This window comes from Panulirus ornatus, chromosome 37 (genome assembly GCF_036320965.1).
Source record: "Panulirus ornatus isolate Po-2019 chromosome 37, ASM3632096v1, whole genome shotgun sequence".
Lineage (NCBI taxonomy): Eukaryota > Metazoa > Arthropoda > Malacostraca > Decapoda > Palinuridae > Panulirus > Panulirus ornatus.
This window is the reverse complement of record NC_092260.1, coordinates 8212083-8234989: the sequence shown is the minus strand read 5'-3', so window position 1 is coordinate 8234989 and position 22907 is coordinate 8212083. Positions and strand designations below refer to the sequence as shown.

The following is a 22907-nucleotide window of genomic DNA, read 5'->3' as shown; positions in this document are numbered from 1 at the left end:
TCAAACTCTTCACAGAAGATAAGCTACTGCAATTTGTAGAGAATATCTTACCACAGCAAAGTGTTTTTGCTGATGCATTTTGATATAAGTTGATATTCATTAGGAAGATTAAGAAATATATCTTGAGGTGGTTACCTTAGATTTTGGGGGTTTATGATCATTTAAGTGCCACTGGTGTCAGTGGACTAAACCAGGGCAGGTGAAGCCGCTTGGATAAACCATTGGAAGGTCTTAGGGGCCTGGTTGTTAAGGAGCTGTGGTTTCAGTGCATTATACATGACTGCCTGGGAATGGATGTGAGTGAATGTGGCTGTTCATTGTCTGTTCTTGGTTCTACATGGCTAATACCAGAAATGGCAATCAAGTGTATCTATCTATATCTTTGACACCCATTCCCCCTGGTAACTTCCATAAAGGGAGTGTCCCCAGCAAAAGTCTCTGCTTATCTATGCCCTTACATGCCTCCCTAGTGTATTCCACTCCATGCATTCTTCCACCATTTTCTCCCTCTGATACTGTTCCATTTTGTTTTCCTCTGTTACAGATGGTCATCCTCTCACACCAACCCCTATAACTGTACTATCCTACTCTCTCCTTGTAAATTCCCCATCTTACATCCTTCCCACATGCCCAAACCACCTTAAAGTGTTATGTTTCACTCACTCTACCACTCCAAAATTCATTCTGGTTGCATACCTTGCCATACCAGATCTCCATTACACTTTATTACCTCCTTCAGTTCATCTAGTCATACCATGTACTTCTGTCTGATAACTCATTTCCACAGCCTGGATTCTTGACCTCTGTGACTGATCCCATGTCCATGTTTTGGCTGCATATGTCACTGTCAGGAGGACTATGCTGTCCCTTAATCATTTCTTCACTTCCATACTTACACTTCTACCCTCCATTATTCTGTTAAGGGACCCAGTGACTCTTCTACCCTTTACTGCTCTCTCCCTTATCTTTCCTTCCATATGCCAAACTTTCCCATGATAGCTCCCAAATACTTAAATTATCTCACCTCTTTAGTGTTTCTCCCTCCATATCTGTAACACAGTTTATTACAGTTTCTTCTCTCACTCGGTAAGGCTTTGTGAAATCTATACTTCCACTCTGTTGCCTTTCAAACACTATTACTTTTACTCACTCTGTTGCCTTTCAAACACCATTACTTTTACTTGCATTTACCTTCCATTGCTTATGCTTACACTCATCATAGAACACACTTATAACCTTCTGCAACTCCTTCTAACTCTCAGCAAACAAGATAGTATCAACCACAAATGGCCTTATCACTATCCACCATATCTCACCACCACACTCTGTCGCTACACTCCTTTTCCCTAGTTTTGCTTTCATCTTTCTTATCACAATATCCATACACATGTTCAAAAGCCACAGTGACAAGTATGAAAAAAAAGGAAGTGAGTTGTTAAAGAGGTTTCTGTGTAGAGATTCCAAGGGATATTGAGTGCAGAGTTGCATTAGTTGAGAGTAAATGAGACACGGAATGGGAGAGGAATAGAAGGTATAGGTATGTAGGGAACAAGTACTTATGGTGCAAGTGAAGTATGTGACATGCAGAAGTAGGGATGTGAATGCATGAGAAAGAATTGTGAATTGTGGAATGAGAAAGTTGAATTACTAGTGAAGGAGAAAAGAGGGGTGTATGGATTGTATTTACAAAGATGGAGTCCTTGTGACTGGGAGGAGTGCAAGGGAAAGTGACAGATTAAAAGAAGTGTGATGGGTGAAATTGAAGGCAGGTAAGAGATGTGGTGCAAGAGTAACAGTGATCTTAAGTGAGAATAAGAAAATATTTTTGAAAGAGATTAATAGTGTATGGAGAACAAGAGAATCAATGGGAGCAATCATGAAATGAGCAGATAGGGAAGTGTTAACAGGAAAAGAAGAGATGAAAAAGAGATGGAATGGGTATTCTGAAAGACTTCTGAATGGCTTAGATGACAAGCTGTTGGATGTGTTGTATCTGGGATAAGGTGACATGCAGAATGAGTGCATTTTTGGTAAATGTTGATGAAAACAGAGGAGATATGGAAAAACTTGCATGAATTGAAGTGAAGTGTTGCAAGGTGGCAGGAGTGGATGGGAGTGCTGTTGAGTTTCTAAAGAAAGGGGGTGACAGTGTTTTTGATTAGTTAGACAGACAATTCAACATCTGCATGGCCCAAGGTGAGGTGCCTGAGGGCAAACAGAATGGATGTTTATTGTCCTTTTATAAAGGCAAGGGTATGTATAGTGAATGCTCAAATTACAGAGGTATGAATCTGTTGAGTATGCCTGGTAAGGTGCATGGTAGAGTGGTGACTGAGAACGTTTTGGGATGTACAGGACATATGACTGAGAAGCAACAGTATTGCATCAGGATATGCAGAGTATGGGTGAACCAAGTGTTTGAAAAATTTGTGTGAGAAATACCTGGAGAAATAGAGTGAATTGCATGTAGTATTTTTGGATCTGGAGAAAGCACGGATTGAGAGATTTGTTTTGAGAGGTGCTGCACATACATGGGGGTAAGTGGGAAGTTAGTGAGGAGTTTTTATCAGGTGACTGAATTATGTATATGAGTTGTAGGGTAAGAGACTGAGTGCATCAAGAATGTGTGATGTCATATTAGATGATTCATCTATTTATCAAGGGGATGTTGAGGAAGGTGATTGGAAGTCTTAAAGTAAGGGGTGGATCTGTGTTAAGCTTGGGTTGATATACTAAAATTGCATGTTTGGGTCTAAAATATCAATTTTTGGGTCTAGAGGCACTTATAATGGTTTGAAGGAGGTGCATATCTTTTCAATATATCTGCGCAGATGACATGGCTTAGGTAGCAGACTGTAGAGAAATTCTAGAAGCTGGTGCCAGAGTTTAGGTCAGTGATGAGAAAGCTGAGAGTAGTTGTGAACAAAATAGCATTCAAGCAAACCAGAAGATGAACCTCCTGATGCCTCCAAAGTGGAAAGGCATATCATGAACCCTGCACAGATGTATATAGTAATTATAGATTTGTGATGCTGAATTTGGCATTGAATTTTTTTTTTTTAGAAATCATTTGTTCATAAGTGATTGCTCAATAATAATGTGTTCACTAGATAAGTAAATCTTATACCAACTTCACGATTGTGAAGCAAGTTTGTTGCTTGTGACTTTAGATGTATATTTCTTTAGTGAGGTGTGCGGACGGAGCCCTGATGAACTCCAGGTAAGTGGTATTGCTAGATAATGCACTGAAAAGATTGGCACGTACTTCAAACCATTACATATGCCTTTAGACTCAAAAATTGATACGAGAGACCCCAGTGAGGATTTATAAAAGATCTTTAAACTTTTTTTTTTTTTTTTTTTTTTTTTATACTTTGTCGCTGTCTCCCGCGTTTGCGAGGTAGCGCAAGGAAACAGACGAATGAAATTCCCCAACCCCCCCCATACACATGTACATACACACGTCCACACACACAAATATACATACCTACACAGCTTTCCATGGTTTACCCCGGACGCTTCACATGCCTTGATTCAATCCACTGACAGCACGTCAACCCCTGTATACCACATCGCTCCAATTCACTCTATTCCTTGCCCTCCTTTCACCCTCCTGCATGTTCAGGCCCCGATCACACAAAATCTTTTTCACTCCATCTTTCCACCTCCAATTTGGTCTCCCTCTTCTCCTCGTTCCCTCCACCTCCGACACATATATCCTCTTGGTCAATCTTTCCTCACTCATTCTCTCCATGTGCCCAAACCATTTTAAAACACCCTCTTCTGCTCTCTCAACCACGCTCTTTTTATTTCCACACATCTCTCTTACCCTTACGTTACTTACTCGATCAAACCACCTCACACCACACATTGTCCTCAAACATCTCATTTCCAGCACATCCATCCTCCTGCGCACAACTCTATCCATAGCCCACGCCTCGCAACCATACAACATTGTTGGAACTACTATTCCTTCAAACATACCCATTTTTGCTTTCCGGGATAATGTTCTCGACTTCCACACATTTTTCAAGGCTCCCAAAATTTTCGCCCCCTCCCCCACCCTATGATCCACTTCTGCTTCCATGGTTCCATCCGCTGACAGATCCACTCCCAGATATCTAAAACACTTCACTTCCTCCAGTTTTTCACCATTCAAACTCACCTCCCAATTGACTTGACCCTCAACCCTACTGTACCTAATAACCTTGCTCTTATTCACATTTACTCTTAACTTTCTTCTTCCACACACTTTACCAAACTCCGTCACCAGCTTCTGCAGTTTCTCACATGAATCCGCCACCAGCGCTGTATCATCAGCGAACAACAACTGACTCACTTCCCAAGCTCTCTCATCCCCAACAGACTTCATACTTGCCCCTCTTTCCAAGACTCTTGCATTTACCTCCCTAACAACCCCATCCATAAACAAATTAAACAACCATGGAGACATCACACACCCCTGCCGCAAACCTACATTCACTGAGAACCAATCACTTACCTCTCTTCCTACACGTACACATGCCTTACATCCTCGATAAAAACTTTTCACTGCTTCTAACAACTTGCCTCCCACACCATATATTCTTAATACCTTCCACAGAGCATCTCTATCAACTCTATCATATGCCTTCTCCAGATCCATAAATGCTACATACAAAGCCATTTGCTTTTCTAAGTATTTCTCACATACATTCTTCAAAGCAAACACCTGATCCACACATCCTCTACCACTTCTGAAACCACACTGCTCTTCCCCAATCTGATGCTCTGTACATGCCTTCACCCTTTCAATCAATACCCTCCCATATAATTTACCAGGAATACTCAACAAACTTATACCTCTGTAATTTGAGCACTCACTCTTATCCCCTTTGCCTTTGTACAATGGCACTATGCACGCATTCCGCCAATCCTCAGGCACCTCACCATGAGTCATACATACATTAAATAACCTTACCAACCAGTCAACAATACAGTCACCCCCTTTTTTAATAAATTCCACTGCAATACCATCCAAACCTGCTGCCTTGCCGGCTTTCATCTTCCGCAAAGCTTTTACTACCTCTTCTCTGTTTACCAAATCATTTTCCCTAACCCTCTCACTTTGCACACCACCTCGACCCAAACACCCTATATCTGCTACTCTGTCATCAGACACATTCAACAAACCTTCAAAATACTCATTCCATCTCCTTCTCACATCACCACTACTTGTTATCACCTCCCCATTTACGCCCTTCACTGAAGTTCCCATTTGCTCCCTTGTCTTACGCACCCTATTTACCTCCTTCCAGAACATCTTTTCATTCTCCCTAAAATTTACTGATAGTCTCTCACCCCAACTCTCATTTGCCCTTTTTTTCACCTCTTGCACCTTTCTCTTGACCTCCTGTCTCTTTCTTTTATACTTCTCCCACTCAATTGCATTTTTTCCCTGCAAAAATAGTCCAAATGCCTCTCTCTTCTCTTTCACTAATACTCTTACTTCTTCATCCCACCACTCACTACCCTTTCTAAACAGCCCACCTCCCACTCTTCTCATGCCACAAGCATCTTTTGCGCAATCCATCACTGATTCCCTAAATACATCCCATTCCTCCCCCACTCCCCTTACTTCCATTGTTCTCACCTTTTTCCATTCTGTACACAGTCTCTCCTGATACTTCTTCACACAGGTCTCCTTCCCAAGCTCACTTACTCTCACCACCTTCTTCACCCCAACATTCACTCTTCTTTTCTGAAAACCCATACTAATCTTCACCTTAGCCTCCACAAGATAATGATCAGACATCCCTCCAGTTGCACCTCTCAGCACATTGACATCCAAAAGTCTCTCTTTCGCACGCCTGTCAATTAACACGTAATCCAATAACGCTCTCTGGCCATCTCTCCTACTTACATAAGTATACTTATGTATATCTCGCTATTTAAACCAGGTATTCCCAATCATCAGTCCTTTTTCAGCACATAAATCTACAAGCTCTTCACCAGCCCACCTCCCACTCTTCTCATGCCACAAGCATCTTTTGCGCAATCCATCACTGATTCCCTAAATACATCCCATTCCTCCCCCACTCCCCTTACTTCCATTGTTCTCACCTTTTTCCATTCTGTACACAGTCTCTCCTGATACTTCTTCACACAGGTCTCCTTCCCAAGCTCACTTACTCTCACCACCTTCTTCACCCCAACATTCACTCTTCTTTTCTGAAAACCCATACTAATCTTCACCTTAGCCTCCACAAGATAATGATCAGACATCCCTCCAGTTGCACCTCTCAGCACATTGACATCCAAAAGTCTCTCTTTCGCACGCCTGTCAATTAACACGTAATCCAATAACGCTCTCTGGCCATCTCTCCTACTTACATAAGTATACTTATGTATATCTCGCTTTTTAAACCAGGTATTCCCAATCATCAGTCCTTTTTCAGCACATAAATCTACAAGCTCTTCACCAGCCCACCTCCCACTCTTCTCATGCCACAAGCATCTTTTGCGCAATCCATCACTGATTCCCTAAATACATCCCATTCCTCCCCCACTCCCCTTACTTCCATTGTTCTCACCTTTTTCCATTCTGTACACAGTCTCTCCTGATACTTCTTCACACAGGTCTCCTTCCCAAGCTCACTTACTCTCACCACCTTCTTCACCCCAACATTCACTCTTCTTTTCTGAAAACCCATACTAATCTTCACCTTAGCCTCCACAAGATAATGATCAGACATCCCTCCAGTTGCACCTCTCAGCACATTGACATCCAAAAGTCTCTCTTTCGCACGCCTGTCAATTAACACGTAATCCAATAACGCTCTCTGGCCATCTCTCCTACTTACATAAGTATACTTATGTATATCTCGCTTTTTAAACCAGGTATTCCCAATCATCAGTCCTTTTTCAGCACATAAATCTACAAGCTCTTCATCTTTAAACTTATGGATCTATATTGCCTCCAAAGTACACCAGCATAAATCTTTCAGGAAATGGATTGACACATTAGTACGTGAAAATGTATATATATGCTGAGATGTAGCAGGGGGATGAGAAAGGATGGTTTATCCGAGTTTGAATAGGGACGACCTAGGGGAAGTGTGAGTGCTGTGAATGTGGTAACAGATGGAACTCTGGGTGCTGAAGTGAGTCTTGGAGTTGGGACTGATGTCTCGGGAGCATTAAGGAGTATGTAGAAGGAGAGGCCATTGTCCATTAGGGCATATATATATATATATAGGTATGTTTGAAGGCATAGGAGTCCCAACAGAGCTCTATGGATATGTCTTCAGTGTTGAAAATTATAAAAGAATACAGAGGGCATGTTTGAAAGAAGTTTGGTGTGAGATAGTGGGTCATGTAAGGAATGACAGTAAAAGAGAGTTTTGGTAATAAGTGCAGTTGATTGAGAAAGCTGGCTAGGGTATGCTGAAATGGTTTGAACTTACTTGTATTGATATGGTAAGTGAGAAAAGATTGACTGAGAGATTCTACTAGTCAGAAATGAAGGGATCAAGGGGGTGATGAAGACTGAGAGGGAGGTGGTGGGATAGAGTAAAGCACTTGTGAAGTAGCTTAAACACTCAGGAGAGTGATAAGCATGAATTGGATCAGTTTGGTATGTGAGGGTAAAATGTGGTGGTTTGAACCAGGGCATGTGCCAAAGTATATCATGGAATAGTCTTTAGGGATCATCTGTGATGTTAGATAGTTGTTTCAGTATATCATGTATATGATGTGTGCAAATGAGACTATTTTTCATTTGCTAATAATGCTACCTTGTTAAATTGGGATGAGCAATCATTCATTAAAAAGGATTTTCATATATATGCAAGAGTTGGAATTAAAGCCTATGGAGAGTTTTAACTATTGAGTTTTATAGAGAATTCCTTTCCTCTTTAATATATTTTTCTCATGCATATTATTTCCAAGTAGGTAACTTTGAATTTTGAAACATTTAATAATAATCACACTTCTTTTAACCAAAACATTTAATTTCCAATGCATCCACCCTTCTTTGAGATTTAATATCTGGCTCAAGCCTCATATTTACATAAAAGCATCAGGACTTCTGGTCCATCAAATATACAGACATCACCTCTCTTTCCACATCCCTCAATGTGCCCAAGACCTTAGCACCCCACACCCATGTTATGTTTCATTTCAGCTCCCATGGTTTCCTCTGGTACCTAAAGTGCTCTACTTCATCCAGGTTATCTCCATTCAAACTCACCACTGCTAAACCTAATAACTTTGCTTTTATTCACTTATACTTTCAACTTTCTCCCTTTACACACTCTCCCAAACTCAAAAACTAGTTTCTGTATGTGAATCTTCCATCAGTGCCATGTCATCAGCAAACAGGAGTTGAATCACCTCCCAGGTCTCTCCACCCCCAACAGAATGCTTACAGCTCCCTCTCCTTTTCATCCATAAACAAATCAAACAGGTATGGTGACATTACTTATGCCAGCAACAGACCAATCTTCACCTGGAACCGCCCACCCTTCTCTTTTCTAACCCACACACATGCCATATTCTGGCTACTTTCTGCCTACATCATACATTCATAACACCTTCTACAAAGTATCTCTGTCAACCTTAACATATACTGTCTTTAGCTTCATTAATGCCACTTACAAATTCTCCTGCTTGTCAATGTATTTCTCGCACGAAATCTTCACAGCAAACTCTTGGTCCATGTATCCTGTACCACTTCTGAACCAGATTGTTTCTCCTCTACGTGATGCTTTTTGCATGCCATCACCCAGTTAATTAATACACTTGTATACAACTTACCAAGTACACTCAACAGACTTATACCTCTGTAATTGGAACATTCACATAACAAAGCTTAATCTTACATTCTATTTTGTTCAGTCACAACTTTCTATCTCTTGGTATTTTTTTTTATATCATCTTAGCACAATTGACAAGATATACTGTAAGGGATTATTTTAAGCATTCAAGAACCTACAAAATGGATTTAGAAAAAGAAGACCGTGTTCACCAGATTTTACAGTGATGTAGTTTGAGGAAAGAGTTTTCGAGAAAAAGAGACTATGCAGTATTAATTTCTGTAGAAATGGAAGTTTTGATCTGTGTATTTTACATGTTAGGCTTCTGAGTGTTGTTAAAGGTATCACTTAGAGAAAGTTGGATCTATTTCTAACAGTGTATTAGGACTGTTCGAAAGTACTTTCCTGTAAAAGGCTTTCAAACATTATTGAAAACCCCTATAAGACCTCACAGGACATTTAAGAGGTTTAGTTCTCAACCTATAGAAAATATAATCATTTGGAAAACATGAAGTGAAGAGGAATCATTTTAGTTACAGATCTGAAACAGAATGATATTGAGGCATCGGAAAAGATCAGCATGAAATAACTGCTCCCCTTTGCAGCTATTTAACAGATTATTCAATGAAACTTTTCAACAAACCAAAGTGCGAGAAGGAATAGTAAGTGCCACGTCTGTTATGTTTTAAGTAGATATGATAACTTTGTACCTCATTTGAAAATGGAAGCAAGTGCTTAGAACTTTTCAGATCATTAATGCCCTTTTGGATTATGTATGAGCGTCTTGATCTTTTTATGCAAGTCACCCTGAATCTGTGAGCCCATTTTCTGTGTGAGTTACTTTACCGATTGGCCACCAGATGGCAGGGTAGTCAATGGCGCCTTACATACAGCTGATTCAATTACTTAAGGACACTCGTGGCATAATTGTTGTTTCCTTTAAGACTATTTTGAAATGTCTGACATTTATGGATCATCACAGAGGTTGTGCAAAGAGTTCTGGACTCAAAGATCACAGTTCTGGACTCCAAGATCACTATTCAGGACTTGTTTAGATTATGTAGCAAGGAATATAAGTCTGGTAGAATCTTTGGAACATTTTCCAGAGATTGTTGGTCATCAGATATTTATGAATTGTATCCAGTATGGTTATTTTACTAAGGAGTCTGTGACAACAGAGCGTATCATTCATCTTTTTGTCAGTGCATATGGACAAAAATTCATGCAGTCTTTTCATTGTCATAATCTTCAGCTGATAAGCGAATTTTGTGAGTCCATAATGACCCTGTGCCTCCCATTGACTCACTTGGATCTCCGCGGTTGCCTCCTGGGTAATAATAATGATATTTTGAGAGCATTAGTGGATATAGAGAACTTGAAAGTGCTTAATATCTCATTAAATGAGTTGTCAGATGATGGGTTTCGCTTGTTGCTGGCTCGCCACAAGATGTACAATAGAGGCTTTCAGGCCCTCGAAACCTTAGACGTGTCTGAGAACCAGGTTAGCATTAGGACTCTAAAGTCTCTTGCACGTTTCCCAAAGCTCATGAACATACGAGTATCAGTTGCTTCTTCACTGAAATTTGGAAGATTGCAGTTCACACATGAGTGGACAACTGTAATGAAGCATCACAGTTTTGACTTGGAGCAGACTGACAGAAAAGTGGCAGGTAACATAGAGACTAAGGGTTGGGGTTCTGAACTGGTTCATGTATGGGAGAATAAAGTGGCAGAGTGGGAGAGAGACAGACAAGCAAGAATGATGAAGAAGACTCGGCATTTCTCTTTTCATTATGGCAAGAAAGTAGGTTTGGCGTGCAGTAAACCAAGTTCGAGTGGCCAGTGGTTTGGTACATACACATATGTAAGGAGCAGGATGGGTCATCTGTCCCCAGTTATGAATGTTGATTGCGAGCCCTCAAGCTTGAAGAAAGGTCTAAGCTACACCCTTAATGAAGGAATCGCCAAGAGGAGGGGACAAGAAAATGTAAACAAAATTCAGCAAGAATTAGTTGTTACAGCAAAAAAACAAAAAATTGAGGATGAAGATATGGAGATGCAGAGAATATATTTGGCACTTTAAGGTTGTTTCTTTGTAAATTATACACTGGTGGAAAATGTTTGGTCAGGGATGTGGATTTGCCAAATAGGAAGTTTAGGAGCAGCAGAGAAGTAATTTAGATATTTAGAAGATACATGTATCATTGGACCTTTCACATGTAGTAGAAATGATTTAGAAGGATGCTGATGCAGGCATGTATTCAGAATGTGGTCAAGATGTTGGAGAATACATGTTTTGTTGAGACAGCAATGGAAAGCTCCGAGCAAGAGTGGTATGTAGAAATGTTTTGTATCTTAGAGAGCTTAACACATGATTTATTTAATACTGCATTAATCAAATTTTCATAGAGTTTGATATGACTCTTTTACAGAAGGTCTTTTATGACTGCCAATCACTTTTGAATGACAAGAAATCTTTGATATGTATAATATAAAACTTATGATAGCTGTTATGTTTGATTAAACAAATTGATGAAGATTTGCAGATGGGGAAAATTTTCTATTATAAATGAATTTCAGTGTTTTGGGAGGGTGCTGACACAAGGTTATTGCACTAATGTTAATCATTGAAATAATTGAATGTATATTTATATACATTTATTCTTCATTTTGAGGTACAATAAGGGAGTTAGAATGATTGTAAGGATATATCATTTATCTTTATTAAGTCTATTGTATGTTGTATTGTGCAAGGGGCCTACCCTTTTTGCCCCACTTTGAATACTCCTCTTTGCTGATAAGTTATAATTTCACTAAGTAATCATACCCTTCTACATTTAGTCCATTGATATTTGTTTCTCTTTAAGTATTTTTTGTTGATTTTAAACTACATATTACAGTAGCTTTATTGACGTGCATTGAGCCTATGTTATCATTTATGTATATTTATTATAATTTGTCGCTGTATCCCATGTTAGCGAGGTAGCGCAAGGAAACAGACAAAAGAATGGCCCAACCCACCCACATACACATGTATATACATACATGTCCACACACGCACATATACATACCTATACATTTCAACATATACATATATATACATACACAGACATATACATGTACATAATTCATACTGTCTGCCTTTATTCATTGCTGTCACCACCCCATCACACATGAAATGACAACCCCATCCCCCCACATGCGCGTGAGGTAGCACAAGGAAAAGACAACAAAGGCCACATTCATTCACAATCAGTCTCAAGCTGTCATGTATAATGCACTGAAACCACAGCTCCCTTTCCACATCCAGGCCCCACAGAACTTTCCATAATTTACCCCAGACGCTTCACATGCCCTCGTGCAATCCATTGACAGCACGTCGACCCCAGTATACCACATATTCCAATTCACTCTATTCCTTGCATGCCTTTCACCCTTCTGCATGTTCAGGCCCTGATCACTCAAAATCTTTTTCACTCCATCTTTCCACCTCCAATTTGGTTTCCCAGTTCTCTTTGTTCCCTCCACCTCTGACACATATTCCTCTTGGTCAATCTTTCCTCGCTCATTCTCTCCATGTGACCAAGCCACTTCAGAACACCCTCTTCTGCTCTCTCAGCCACACTCTTTTTATTACCACACATATCTCTTACCCTTTCATTACTTAATCAAACTCCTCCACACCACATATTGTCCTCAGACATCTCATTTCCAATACATCCACCCTCCTCCGCACAACTCTATCTATAGCACACGCCTCGCAACCATACAACATTGTTGGAACCACTATTCCTTCAAAGATACCCATTTTTGCTTTCCAAGATAACGTCCTCGCCTTCCACACATTTTCAATGCTTCCAGAACTTTCGCCCCCTCCCCCACCCTGTGACTCACTTCCGCTTCCATGGTTCCATCCGCTGCCAAATCCACTCCCAGGTATCTAAAACACTTCACTTCCTCCAGTTTTTCTCCATTCAAACTTACCTCCCAGTTGACTTGTCCCTCAACCCTACTGAACATAATAACCTTGCTCTCATTCACATTTACTCTCAGCTTTCTTCTTTCACACACTTTACCAAACTCAGTCACCAGCTTCTGCAGTTTCTCACCTGAATCAGCCACCAGCACTGTATCATCAGCGAACAACAAGTGATTCACATCGCAAGCCCTCTCATCCACACAGAATGCATACTTGCCCCTCTCTCCAAAACTCTTGCATTCACCTCCCTAACAACCTCATCCATAAACAAATTAAACAACCGTGGCAACATCACGCACCCCTACTGCAAACCGACATTCACTGAGAACCAATCACTTTCCTCTCTTCTTACTCGTACACATGCCTTACATGCTTGATAAAAACTTTGCTTCTGACAACTTGCCTCCCGCACCATATATTCTTAATACCTTCCACTGAGCATCTCTATCAACTCTTATCATATGCCTTCTCCAGATCCATAAAGCTACATACAAATCCATTTGTTTTTCTAAGTACTTCTCACATACATTCTTCAAAGCAAACACCTGATCCACACATCCTCTACCACTTCTGAAACCACACTGCTCTTCCCCAGTCTGATGCTCTGTACATGCTTTCAACCTCTCAATCAATACCCTCCCATATAATTTCCCAGGAATACTCAACAAACTTATACCTCTGTAATTTGAGCACTCACTCTTATCCCCTTTGTCTTTGTACAGTGGCACTATGCATGCATTCCGCCAATCCTCAGGCACCTCACCATGAGTCATACATACATTAGATATCCCTACCAAGCAGTCAACAACAGTGTCACCCCCTTTTTTAATATATTCCACTGCAATACCATCCAAATCCGCTGCCTTGCCAGCATTCATCTTCCGCAAAGCTTTTACTACCTCTTCTCTTGTTACCAAATCATTCTCCCTAACCCTTTCACTTCACACACCACCTTGACCAAAACACCCTATATCTGCCACTCTATCATCTAACACATTCAACAAAACCTCAAAATACTCACTCCATCTCCTCACATCACCACTACTTGTTATTACCTTCCCATTAGCCCCCTTCACCGGTGTTCCCATTTATTTTCTTGTTTTACGCACTTTATTTACCTCCCTCCAAAATATCTTTTTAATCTCCCTAAAATTTAATGATACTCTCTCACCCCAACTCTCATTTGCCCTCTTTTTCACCTGTTGCACATTTCTCTTTGCCTCCTGCCTCTTTCTTTTATACATCTCCCAGTCATTTGCACTATTTCCCGGCAAAAATTGTCCAAATGCCTTTCTCTTCTCCTTCACTAACAATCTTACTTCTTCATCCCACCACTCACTACCCTTTCTAATCTGCCCACCTGCCCACATATATCCTCTTTGTCAATTTTTCCTCACTCATTCTCTCCATGTGACCAAACCATTTCAAAACACCCTCTTCTGCTCTCTCAACCACACACTTTTTCTTACCACACATCTCTCTTACCCTTTCATTACTTACTTGATCAAACCACCTCACACCACATATTGTCCTCAAACATCTCATTTCCAACACATCCACCCTCCTCTGCACAACTCTATCCATAGCCCATGCTTCGTGACCATGTAACATTTTTGGAACCACTATTCCGTCAAACATACCCATTTTTGCTTTCCAAAATAATGTTCTCGGCTCCCACACATTTTTCAGCGCTCCCAGAACTTTCGCCCCCTCCCCCACTCTGTGACTCACTTTGGCTTCCATGGTTCCATCCGCTGCCAAATCCACTCCCAGATATCTAAAACACTTCACTTCCTCCAGTTTTTCTCCATTCAAACTTACCTCCCAGTTGACTTGTCTCTCAACCTTACTGTACTCACCCGAATCAGCCACTAGCGCTGTATCATCAGTGAACAACAACTTACTCGCTTCACTTATGGGCATGGCAATATTATTACATATATGAAGATCATGAGTGGATTTGTTAGTTACTTAGGGGCATGGTGATATTATCATATATATGAAGATCATGAGTGGATTTGAAAGTTTGTATAGCTATTCCACCTACAGTGGAACTTCGAGCAATATTAAGCTAGGTTTTTTGTTTATGTGTATGGTATGATTAAACAACAGTTGAAAATGTCAAGAGAATATCCCACCTCCTCCTGTTGAACCAGTGCCCTCTCCCAAATTTTCTTTGCACAAGATCTTTTTAGTTTGCTCCCATCTACAGGGGGACAGGGCATATGTACTGTCTGGTATACTTTCCTCATATCCTAAAGGAATGTTCTGATGGTATACCTCCTCACTTTAGAAAGGAGTTTATTTCTGAGCTAGCTCCAACTGTAACTACCAATTTCATCTGTAAAACCCGTACATTCCCTCCCTGAAAGCTTGGCTTGGTACAGCTAATTTTCAGAAAAGTTGACTGCTCCAGTCTTTGTAAGTAATGCCCCATCGCTTTCATGTCTCTCATCACCAGAGTTCTCAGAACTCTCCTTGACTTTTTTACTTTCTAAAACATTGAAAATTTTCTTCTTTCAGTTTTCCTGTAAGACTTTCATGGTGCAAGGTCTGTTGATCTATTTGGGTGATGCACCTTTGGTTCTCCTCTCATAAGGATTTTGATGAATTTTTTTCTCAAGGCTTTCAACTCCTCTAAAGCAGGATGTGAGAAATACTAGAGAAACAGAAGGATTTTTATGTGGCATTTATGGCATATGAGAAAGCATATGATATGGTTGACAGAGATGCTGTGGAAGGTGTCACAAATGAGAGGAAAACTAATAGAAACAGAGGAATTTTTATCAAGAGAGTAACACTTCTGTCGGTAGGTAGAGAAGTGGGTAAAGTAGGTCCAGACTGACTCTGAGGAGCACCACATAGCCCATATCTTGGAGATCTCTTGTGGCTTCTCCGGTGGTTTGGATGAATGTTCTGATACAAGTATTAGGCATTCATTCTTCAGATAGCCATATTGGTTTGGGCCCATAAGTGGAGGTACACTTATATAATATCAATGGAGTATCCTTAGTCTGGAATGCAGATTTTCATTTGTGATGGACATCCCTGCAGCTGTTTGGTACCTGTTTCAGAAATGCTCTTCCGAAACCCTTCCTCTTTAGATTTTCTCCTTGGATTTGTCCAAATGCCTTTCCCACCAAGCCTCTTATCTGCAAAGTGTATGATGTGGCTGGGCAACAGGTATGTCATATTGTTCCTTTCCTGAGGAGTGGCATTCTAAGTCAGGGGTGTTTTTGCCAGCAAAACATTGTGTTGCTACCACCATATGTATATCCATTATCAGATGTAATGGAAGTTACAGCAGAGTGGAACCAGAATTATCTTCTTCCTATAGTACAAGTGATGACTTAATTGTTCTCTCTTGTAGTACTCCACTTAAGAGAGAATGTTTTTCAAATTTCAAATTTCTTTTTTCAAGTATGTTGATTGACCTAACCATTTTCTGCCATCAGTTTCCTGGAGTTTTGGCCTACAACATCTCAAAAGCAGCAGTTGACCAGTTGACACGTTGTGTTGCTTTAGGTAAGAATTATTTTGCAAAAACGTTTACTTAGATTTCTGTGCTGCTTTAAAGATGAAATTTATACATTGTTGCCAGATTATAGATTGATAAATTAATTTATGTGAGCATCACCATATTTTAGATTATTTCCTTTTCTGTATCATAATGTTTCACATGTTGAATTTTTCAGAGTTAGCACAAAAGCAAGTACGGGTCAACTCTGTCAAGTAAGTATTTGTGCAATGCTAATCGGGTAATAGCATAGCTGTGCTATCTAAATATCTGCCTATACCTTTGTTGTATGTTCACCCCCGGAACTCCTCAGGATGGTGCCCACGTCAGTAGTCTTCATAATCAGTGAACTCTTTTGCCACTTCTTAGCCCTTACTACCTCACCCTTAACAGACCACTGGCAGAGGGCAACTCCAGTGCAGTGCTTTCCATGGCTTCTTCCTAATGTTCCTACCAATTAGTTCTACCTGATATTCATGACTAATGCTCCTACCTACTACTTCTACATAATGTTTCCACCTAAATCTCCTGTCTACCATTCGTACCTACCATTACCATCTGTTTCTCCTAACATTTTGTCAAAAGGCAGGGCAAGCATAAAGTGCTCTCTGCAGGAATATCTAGAATTGCAAAGAATGAGTTGTGTGAGTTAAGTGTTGCCAAGTGTTATTTGTGACTAGGAGAGATTGTATGTTTGTAGACAGAATACCAGCTGTTCATGTGTGGATGAGGCAGAAAGAAAAGACAGCTACCTGAGTCAAAGGAGTGCAACTTGACAATGACTGAATTGTGGGCTCGCTACACAGCCCTAACTAACCCTCCCAGTACCCAGGTAGGTATTACCGGTGCTAATAGTTCAACATCTGCTGAGTTATCATGACTATCATTAATGCCCCAAATATTATTGCTTATATGCTAGGGTCATATTGAATGTGCACACCTGGGTTGTATGTTCTGCCATCATTTTATGTAGGTAACTGACAGTCTAGGGTTTTTCCAATGCTGATTGTCATTGCTTGTGACCTAAGGCATCTCAAAACACCAATTAAGGTCACCTTTAATTTAAACTAGAGCAGAAAAGGCAAATTATGCTGGTACTTTGTAAGCCATACAACCCATTGTGTTACAATATATTGGTGAAAGACACCATAAGATTTTTTCCCAGCTATGATTATAGTTACTTGTTTGGTAAGACATTATATACCAATGAAGTGTTCCGTGAATGAGGGCTGGAAGAGGCAAACTTTGCAAGTACATCTTTTTCACTAAAATCAATGGCTGTTTTTGTTTACTGAGAATCTCAGTTTAGATTTTGTTACTTACGTAGTTTTCTATGATTGTGAATACACTTCATGGAGATGGACATGTAGTTGTTAATTTTCTTTTGTCTTTTCAGTCCAGGGGTTGTGAAAACTGAATTGCAAAAACGTGGAGGTCTTGGGACAGAGGCTTATGCTAAAGTAAGTGTTTATTTAAAGGTGTTGAATTAAAGTGCAGTACTGTACATTGGAACGAGTGTCGATTGGATGTATTCTAGTATGCATGTATCCCTAACTATTAATAGTTGCTTGGAACTATCCTAATTAGTACAGATGCTTTTGAAGTTGAAGTTTAATGGAAATTCATTTGGAAATGAGAGTTGTTATGGGGATGGGTTATGTTTTTAAGTATACTTAACTGAGGATAATTATTACTTATGTAACCATGGAGCCTCTTTCAGATGGTTTTTGCTGCATTGAGGTTGGGCTACACACCAGAGCAGGATAAAGTGGGCTTTTTTGAGGCAGGAATGTGTCATTATGAATTCAGGTGTAGAAAATTTGTTGAAAAGGGTATTACAACCTGTCATACAATATTGCAGTAAGATAGGATAATTTGTAGACAGATAAAACATTTCATAAGACATTTCAGGGAAAATATGATTAAAAAAGTATGATTAATCCTTTAGCTACAAATTTTGTCATATGTCGTGATATGCAATTTTTCTTCTTGCCATGACATATGACTGAATTGCATATCTGTTAGAAAACAGTTTGAAACATCCTAAGGTTTGCCGACTCTCCCTAACCAGGAATTGGCACCAGGGTCCCAGAAAATGCTAAGCCATACACATAAACAGTGACACATCACTGCCACCCTCACCTCCCACACCCTGACTCTTTCATCTCTCTGCTCTTTTAACCTTGTTTTCATTGTCTTTTAAGTGTTATGGATATTTTATTGTCAAGATATGCTGTGTAAGTGTGCGTGTTACATAATGATGAAGAGGGTATGCATGTCAGAAGTGGAAGGAACAAGGTAAAGGGGAGAACCAAGGAGGTTGGAAGGATGGAGTGAAAGATTCTTTGAAAGTCTGGGTTCTGAACATGCAGAAGGGTGTGAGGCGTGCAAGGGACACATATATACATGTATACCATATATACAGAAGATGACATGCTGTCAAGAAGCTGTACCAGGGCATGTGAAGCAGTCTGAGGAACCATGAAAAGGTTTGTGGTGTGTGATTGTGGACTGGGGTCTCTGGTTTCAATGCATTATACATGACTGCTAGAGTGTGGACATGAACATAGGACATTTTCTCCATCTGTTTCTCATGTATGAACAACAGTGAGTCTATCAAGCACCAAGCTAAAAAGTGATAAAGTATTATTTTCTTCATTATTTCTTGTAATAAAACATTTATTCTTACAAGTGAGATGTTAAGTGATGCAAAAATGGACTTTTGGTCAGTATTTGGAGTGGAAGATTCATTTAGCATCTGTGAAAGAGCATAAGTGAATGATACATGATACATGAGTGTAAGATTTTTGTGTTTTATGGATAGGGGAGAAAGAATACTTCCCACGTATTCCCTGCGTGTCGTAGAAGGCGACTAAAAGGGGAGGGAGCGGGGGGCTGGAAATCCTCCCCTCTTTTTTTTTTTTTTTATTTTCCAAAAAAAGGAACAGAGAAGGGGGCCAGGTGAGGATGTTCCCTCAGAGGCCCAGTCCTCTGTTCTTAACGCTACCTTGCTGATGCGGGAAATGGCGAAGTTTGAAAAAGAAGAAGAAAAAAAAAAAGATAACATACGAATGCAGGCTTTTGTTTATTGGTTGATGCTGTATCTTCCCATGTGTTACCAGCTTGTTTGTCCATATATTTGCACACCTCTTATCAGTATGCTTTCCATCTCAAACTTTCTGGATGATCTTTGTCATCCCTAAATCCACTTTGAAGTAAACTGTTGCCCATTCTTCCCTACTCCTTTCCTCTTCATATCTCAGTATTCCAGTTCTTTCTTGACCCTTTGGCCATGGAATGTGTGAAGTCTTCACAACCCAGGCTCAGCCCAGGCTGGTCGACCAAGCTATTGAAAGTTGTAGCCCAAAGGCCCACAGAGCCCTCACAGCTTAGCTAGCCTTGTTCACTGTCTAGGTTCTTGTCTAGGGCACTCTTAAGCTTATCTGCTGTGCATTTCATATTTCTGATGATTTCAGGCAAAGTTGTTGAAGTCTTAGGCTCCAGATATTTAAGGTGTTCTCTCTTTTTGTGCATATTACGCCCCTGGATTTCAAAGGCAATGTTTCATAGGAAGATATTTCCAAGTATGAATTGGGAACCATGTCTTCCAGGATATTTCAGGTGTAGATGATGATTTACCTCATGTCTGCAATCCAGGAGTATAGTCTCTCAGACTTCATCCATTCCCAGTAATTTTGGTCCTTTACAATGTTAGTATGGGCTGTGAAAGATTTCTGAATATCTACTAATTCCACAATTTCTCTGCTTTCTGAGGCTTGTGAATTCTCTAAGCAAATTGTAACTTGTCCTTTATTTATTACTTTTTATTCAAGGTAAACCACAAAGTTATCATATCTGGCGTTAGTATTTCTTAAAACATCATCTGATAGCAAGAAGAAATATAAGGAAAAAATTGAAGTGTTTATGGTCTGATGCCTGCAGGATGGTGTCATCTTCAAATGTAACAGATTTCTTGCTCTTTACACTAATAAAAAGGCCACGAAAAAAATAAAGGATCAGATTTACAGGGATGCGGAGCAGTTTTGTTTTGCCAGATCATGAGCACTTATTAGAAACATCGTACATTATCATTCTATATCTTCCTTGTGCATTATATACATTACACACTCAAAAAGCATGATATTACATTGGTTATAACATCAAAAAATTAGAAGGCTGAATGTAAAAGGTCTCAGGAGGCAGCCTCACACTGGTACGTCATCAAAAAACATATTTTATCAAATCATTATTTATGCAATTTTATATGCAACACATACTTACACAGCATATGCTGACATTGCAATATCCATGAAATACTTATGAAACATTGAAAAGAAAGTATAAAGAGAGCAGAAAGATGAAGAGTCAGTCTGTGGATGGCACTAGAGTGTCACTTCTTATGTGTGAGCCTTAAATCAGCCACTGCTGATGGACTGTTGGGTAGAGGGGGGGGACAACTGTTAGATGGTGTGAAAGCTTTCTGTATAGGAGCAAATGCATGTTTGAGAATGGATGGAGAGTTGAGCAAAAGTTTTGGTATACATGTGGGTATGAGGGTTGCTTTTTTATATGTAAGGATGGAGTGATAAGAAAGATGAAAGCAAAACTAGGGAAAAGGGGTGTAGAGATGGAGCGCGATGTTAAGGTACAGTGGCTAGTGCCAAGCCTGATTGCGGGTGGTGCTGTGTTGTTTGCTGAGAGTGAGGAGTTGCTGAGGGTTGTAAATATGTCTTGTGAAATGTGTAAGCATAGGAAATGAAAGGCAAATGCAAGTAAAGTAATAGTGTTTGAAGGGAAACATCAAAAGTTTAGATTTTGCAAAGCCCTTTAGAGAAAATAATGTATACTAAACTGTATTTTAGTCATGCAGGGAGAAAGAGTGGAAGAGGTGACAGAATTGCAGCATATGGGAGCTATATTGGGTAAGTTTGATGATATGGAAGGAGAGAGAAGGGGGATAGCAGTACAAGGTAGAAGAGTCATTGGGTCCCTTAATAGAATCGTAAAGGGTAGAGGTGTAAGTACGGAAGTGAAGAAAGGATTAAGGCACAGCATAATCCTCATGACCTTGACCTTCACTGTCAAAACATGAGCATGGGATGAGTCACAGTCATCAAGAATCCTCGAAGGGGTGGCCACAGCAATAGTTTCCATAACTGTTGAACTCCAGTGGCATTTCTCAGCCTTTAGTGCCTCACCTTTAACAGGACACTGACAGAAGGCAACTCTAGTGCAGTGTTTTGCTGAGGCTCCAACCCAGTGTTCCTACTGACTACTGTCACCTAATGCATTAGGTAGAGACAGTACATAGTAGTAGGTCAAGAATCCGGGAAGTGGAAATGAGTTATTTGAGAGGAGCCTATATCGTGACTAGACGTTATGAAGAAAGTAATGAGGTGTGTAAGAGATTTGGTATGGCAAGGAATGGAAAGAGAATGAATTGTAGAGTGGGTGGAAAGAATGCAAGACAGGGAGTTTACAAGGGGATTGTATGATTAAAGGGATTGCAGTGAGAGGAAGACCACTTGTAAAATGGGGAGATAGATTGGAAGAATATTGGAGGGAGAGAAAAGGTGGAAGAATGCATGGAATGGTGTATGCTAGGGAAACATGTAAGGACAGAGATAAATGGAGACTCTTTTGCTTTGGCCAGCCTTTGTTGGGAGTTCCTGGAGGGAACAGGCATCAGAGATATAGGGTACAGATTTTCAAGACAAATTTTAGGTACTTCCATGGGCATGGTCAGGAAAGTTGGGGAAATTTGAGATTCTTGTATATGGTCAGGAAAGTCTGAAATCCAGGATTAGTTTTTAAAGTATTAATGAATAGGGCAGGCAGTTTTCTTTACCTGTGGCATATCTTTCAGATATTTGTTTGTTGTTAACTGTTACATGTTATGTGATAAACTGTTAACAGGTTTCCCTAGGTTTATGTGGTTAATGCATTGCAAAGATAAAAGGCACTTAGAGTTGAATTGCATGAAACTAACCAATTTTTATTTGTAAGATGTGGTGTATGTACCATAACCTCTGCTGCCTCCTTGGGCACACTTTTACATGTGGATCATGACAGTTTGGGGTGGGAAATGAATACAGTGTACATGTAAAGTAAGGCTTGGACCCATGAGATGTGTTCAGCTGCTGTTTTGTAAAGCGTATTTGTACAGACTGGCTACACAAGGCTTGACCATTATGGTACTTCCTCCTTCCCTTGGACTCTGAAGCTTTAGAATTCTTTTCCTTCATGTGTGTCTGCCCTCTTTCTTCAATCTTTTTACCTTAAAGAGTCATCTATGAGCATCTGAGGGTTTCTAATCAACTCATTTATGCTGGTTGATTTGCAATTTTTTCATTACAAATAGGGCAAAAAATATCTTCCATTGTTTTGCCCATTATCAAATGAAACAAGTACATGTAAAAGTCAGGGATATGTATGGACAAGTGATTTGACAACTTATAGGGCTGTGGTATAGAGCTGAAATTGATATGTAAATCATTCAGCAATGGAGATGAAGATAATGTTGGGCAGTGAGCCTTTAAAAAAGTGATTATACGTCACTATTTATGAAAGAAATGTATTTAAAAGTAAAGGATATGTACAAAAAAATAAGCTAACA

General features: G+C 39.9%; 1 protein-coding gene across 3 annotated transcripts in view; it reads left to right on the top strand.

Annotated features, from left to right (window-relative positions):
• LOC139760484 (3-oxoacyl-[acyl-carrier-protein] reductase FabG-like) overlaps positions 1-22907 on the top strand; it is a 36881-nt gene that overhangs the window by 11412 nt on the left and 2562 nt on the right. For 2 of the 3 annotated variants that reach the window (XM_071683766.1, XM_071683768.1), the window contains exons 5-7: positions 16230-16299; positions 16470-16506; positions 17688-17751. In XM_071683766.1, the coding sequence (XP_071539867.1) occupies positions 16230-16299; positions 16470-16506; positions 17688-17751 (171 nt within the window). Of the gene's footprint in view, positions 1-6937; positions 11129-16229; positions 16300-16469; positions 16507-17687; positions 17752-22907 lie in introns of those variants that run through there. The other variant, XR_011715354.1, reaches the window with a different exon arrangement.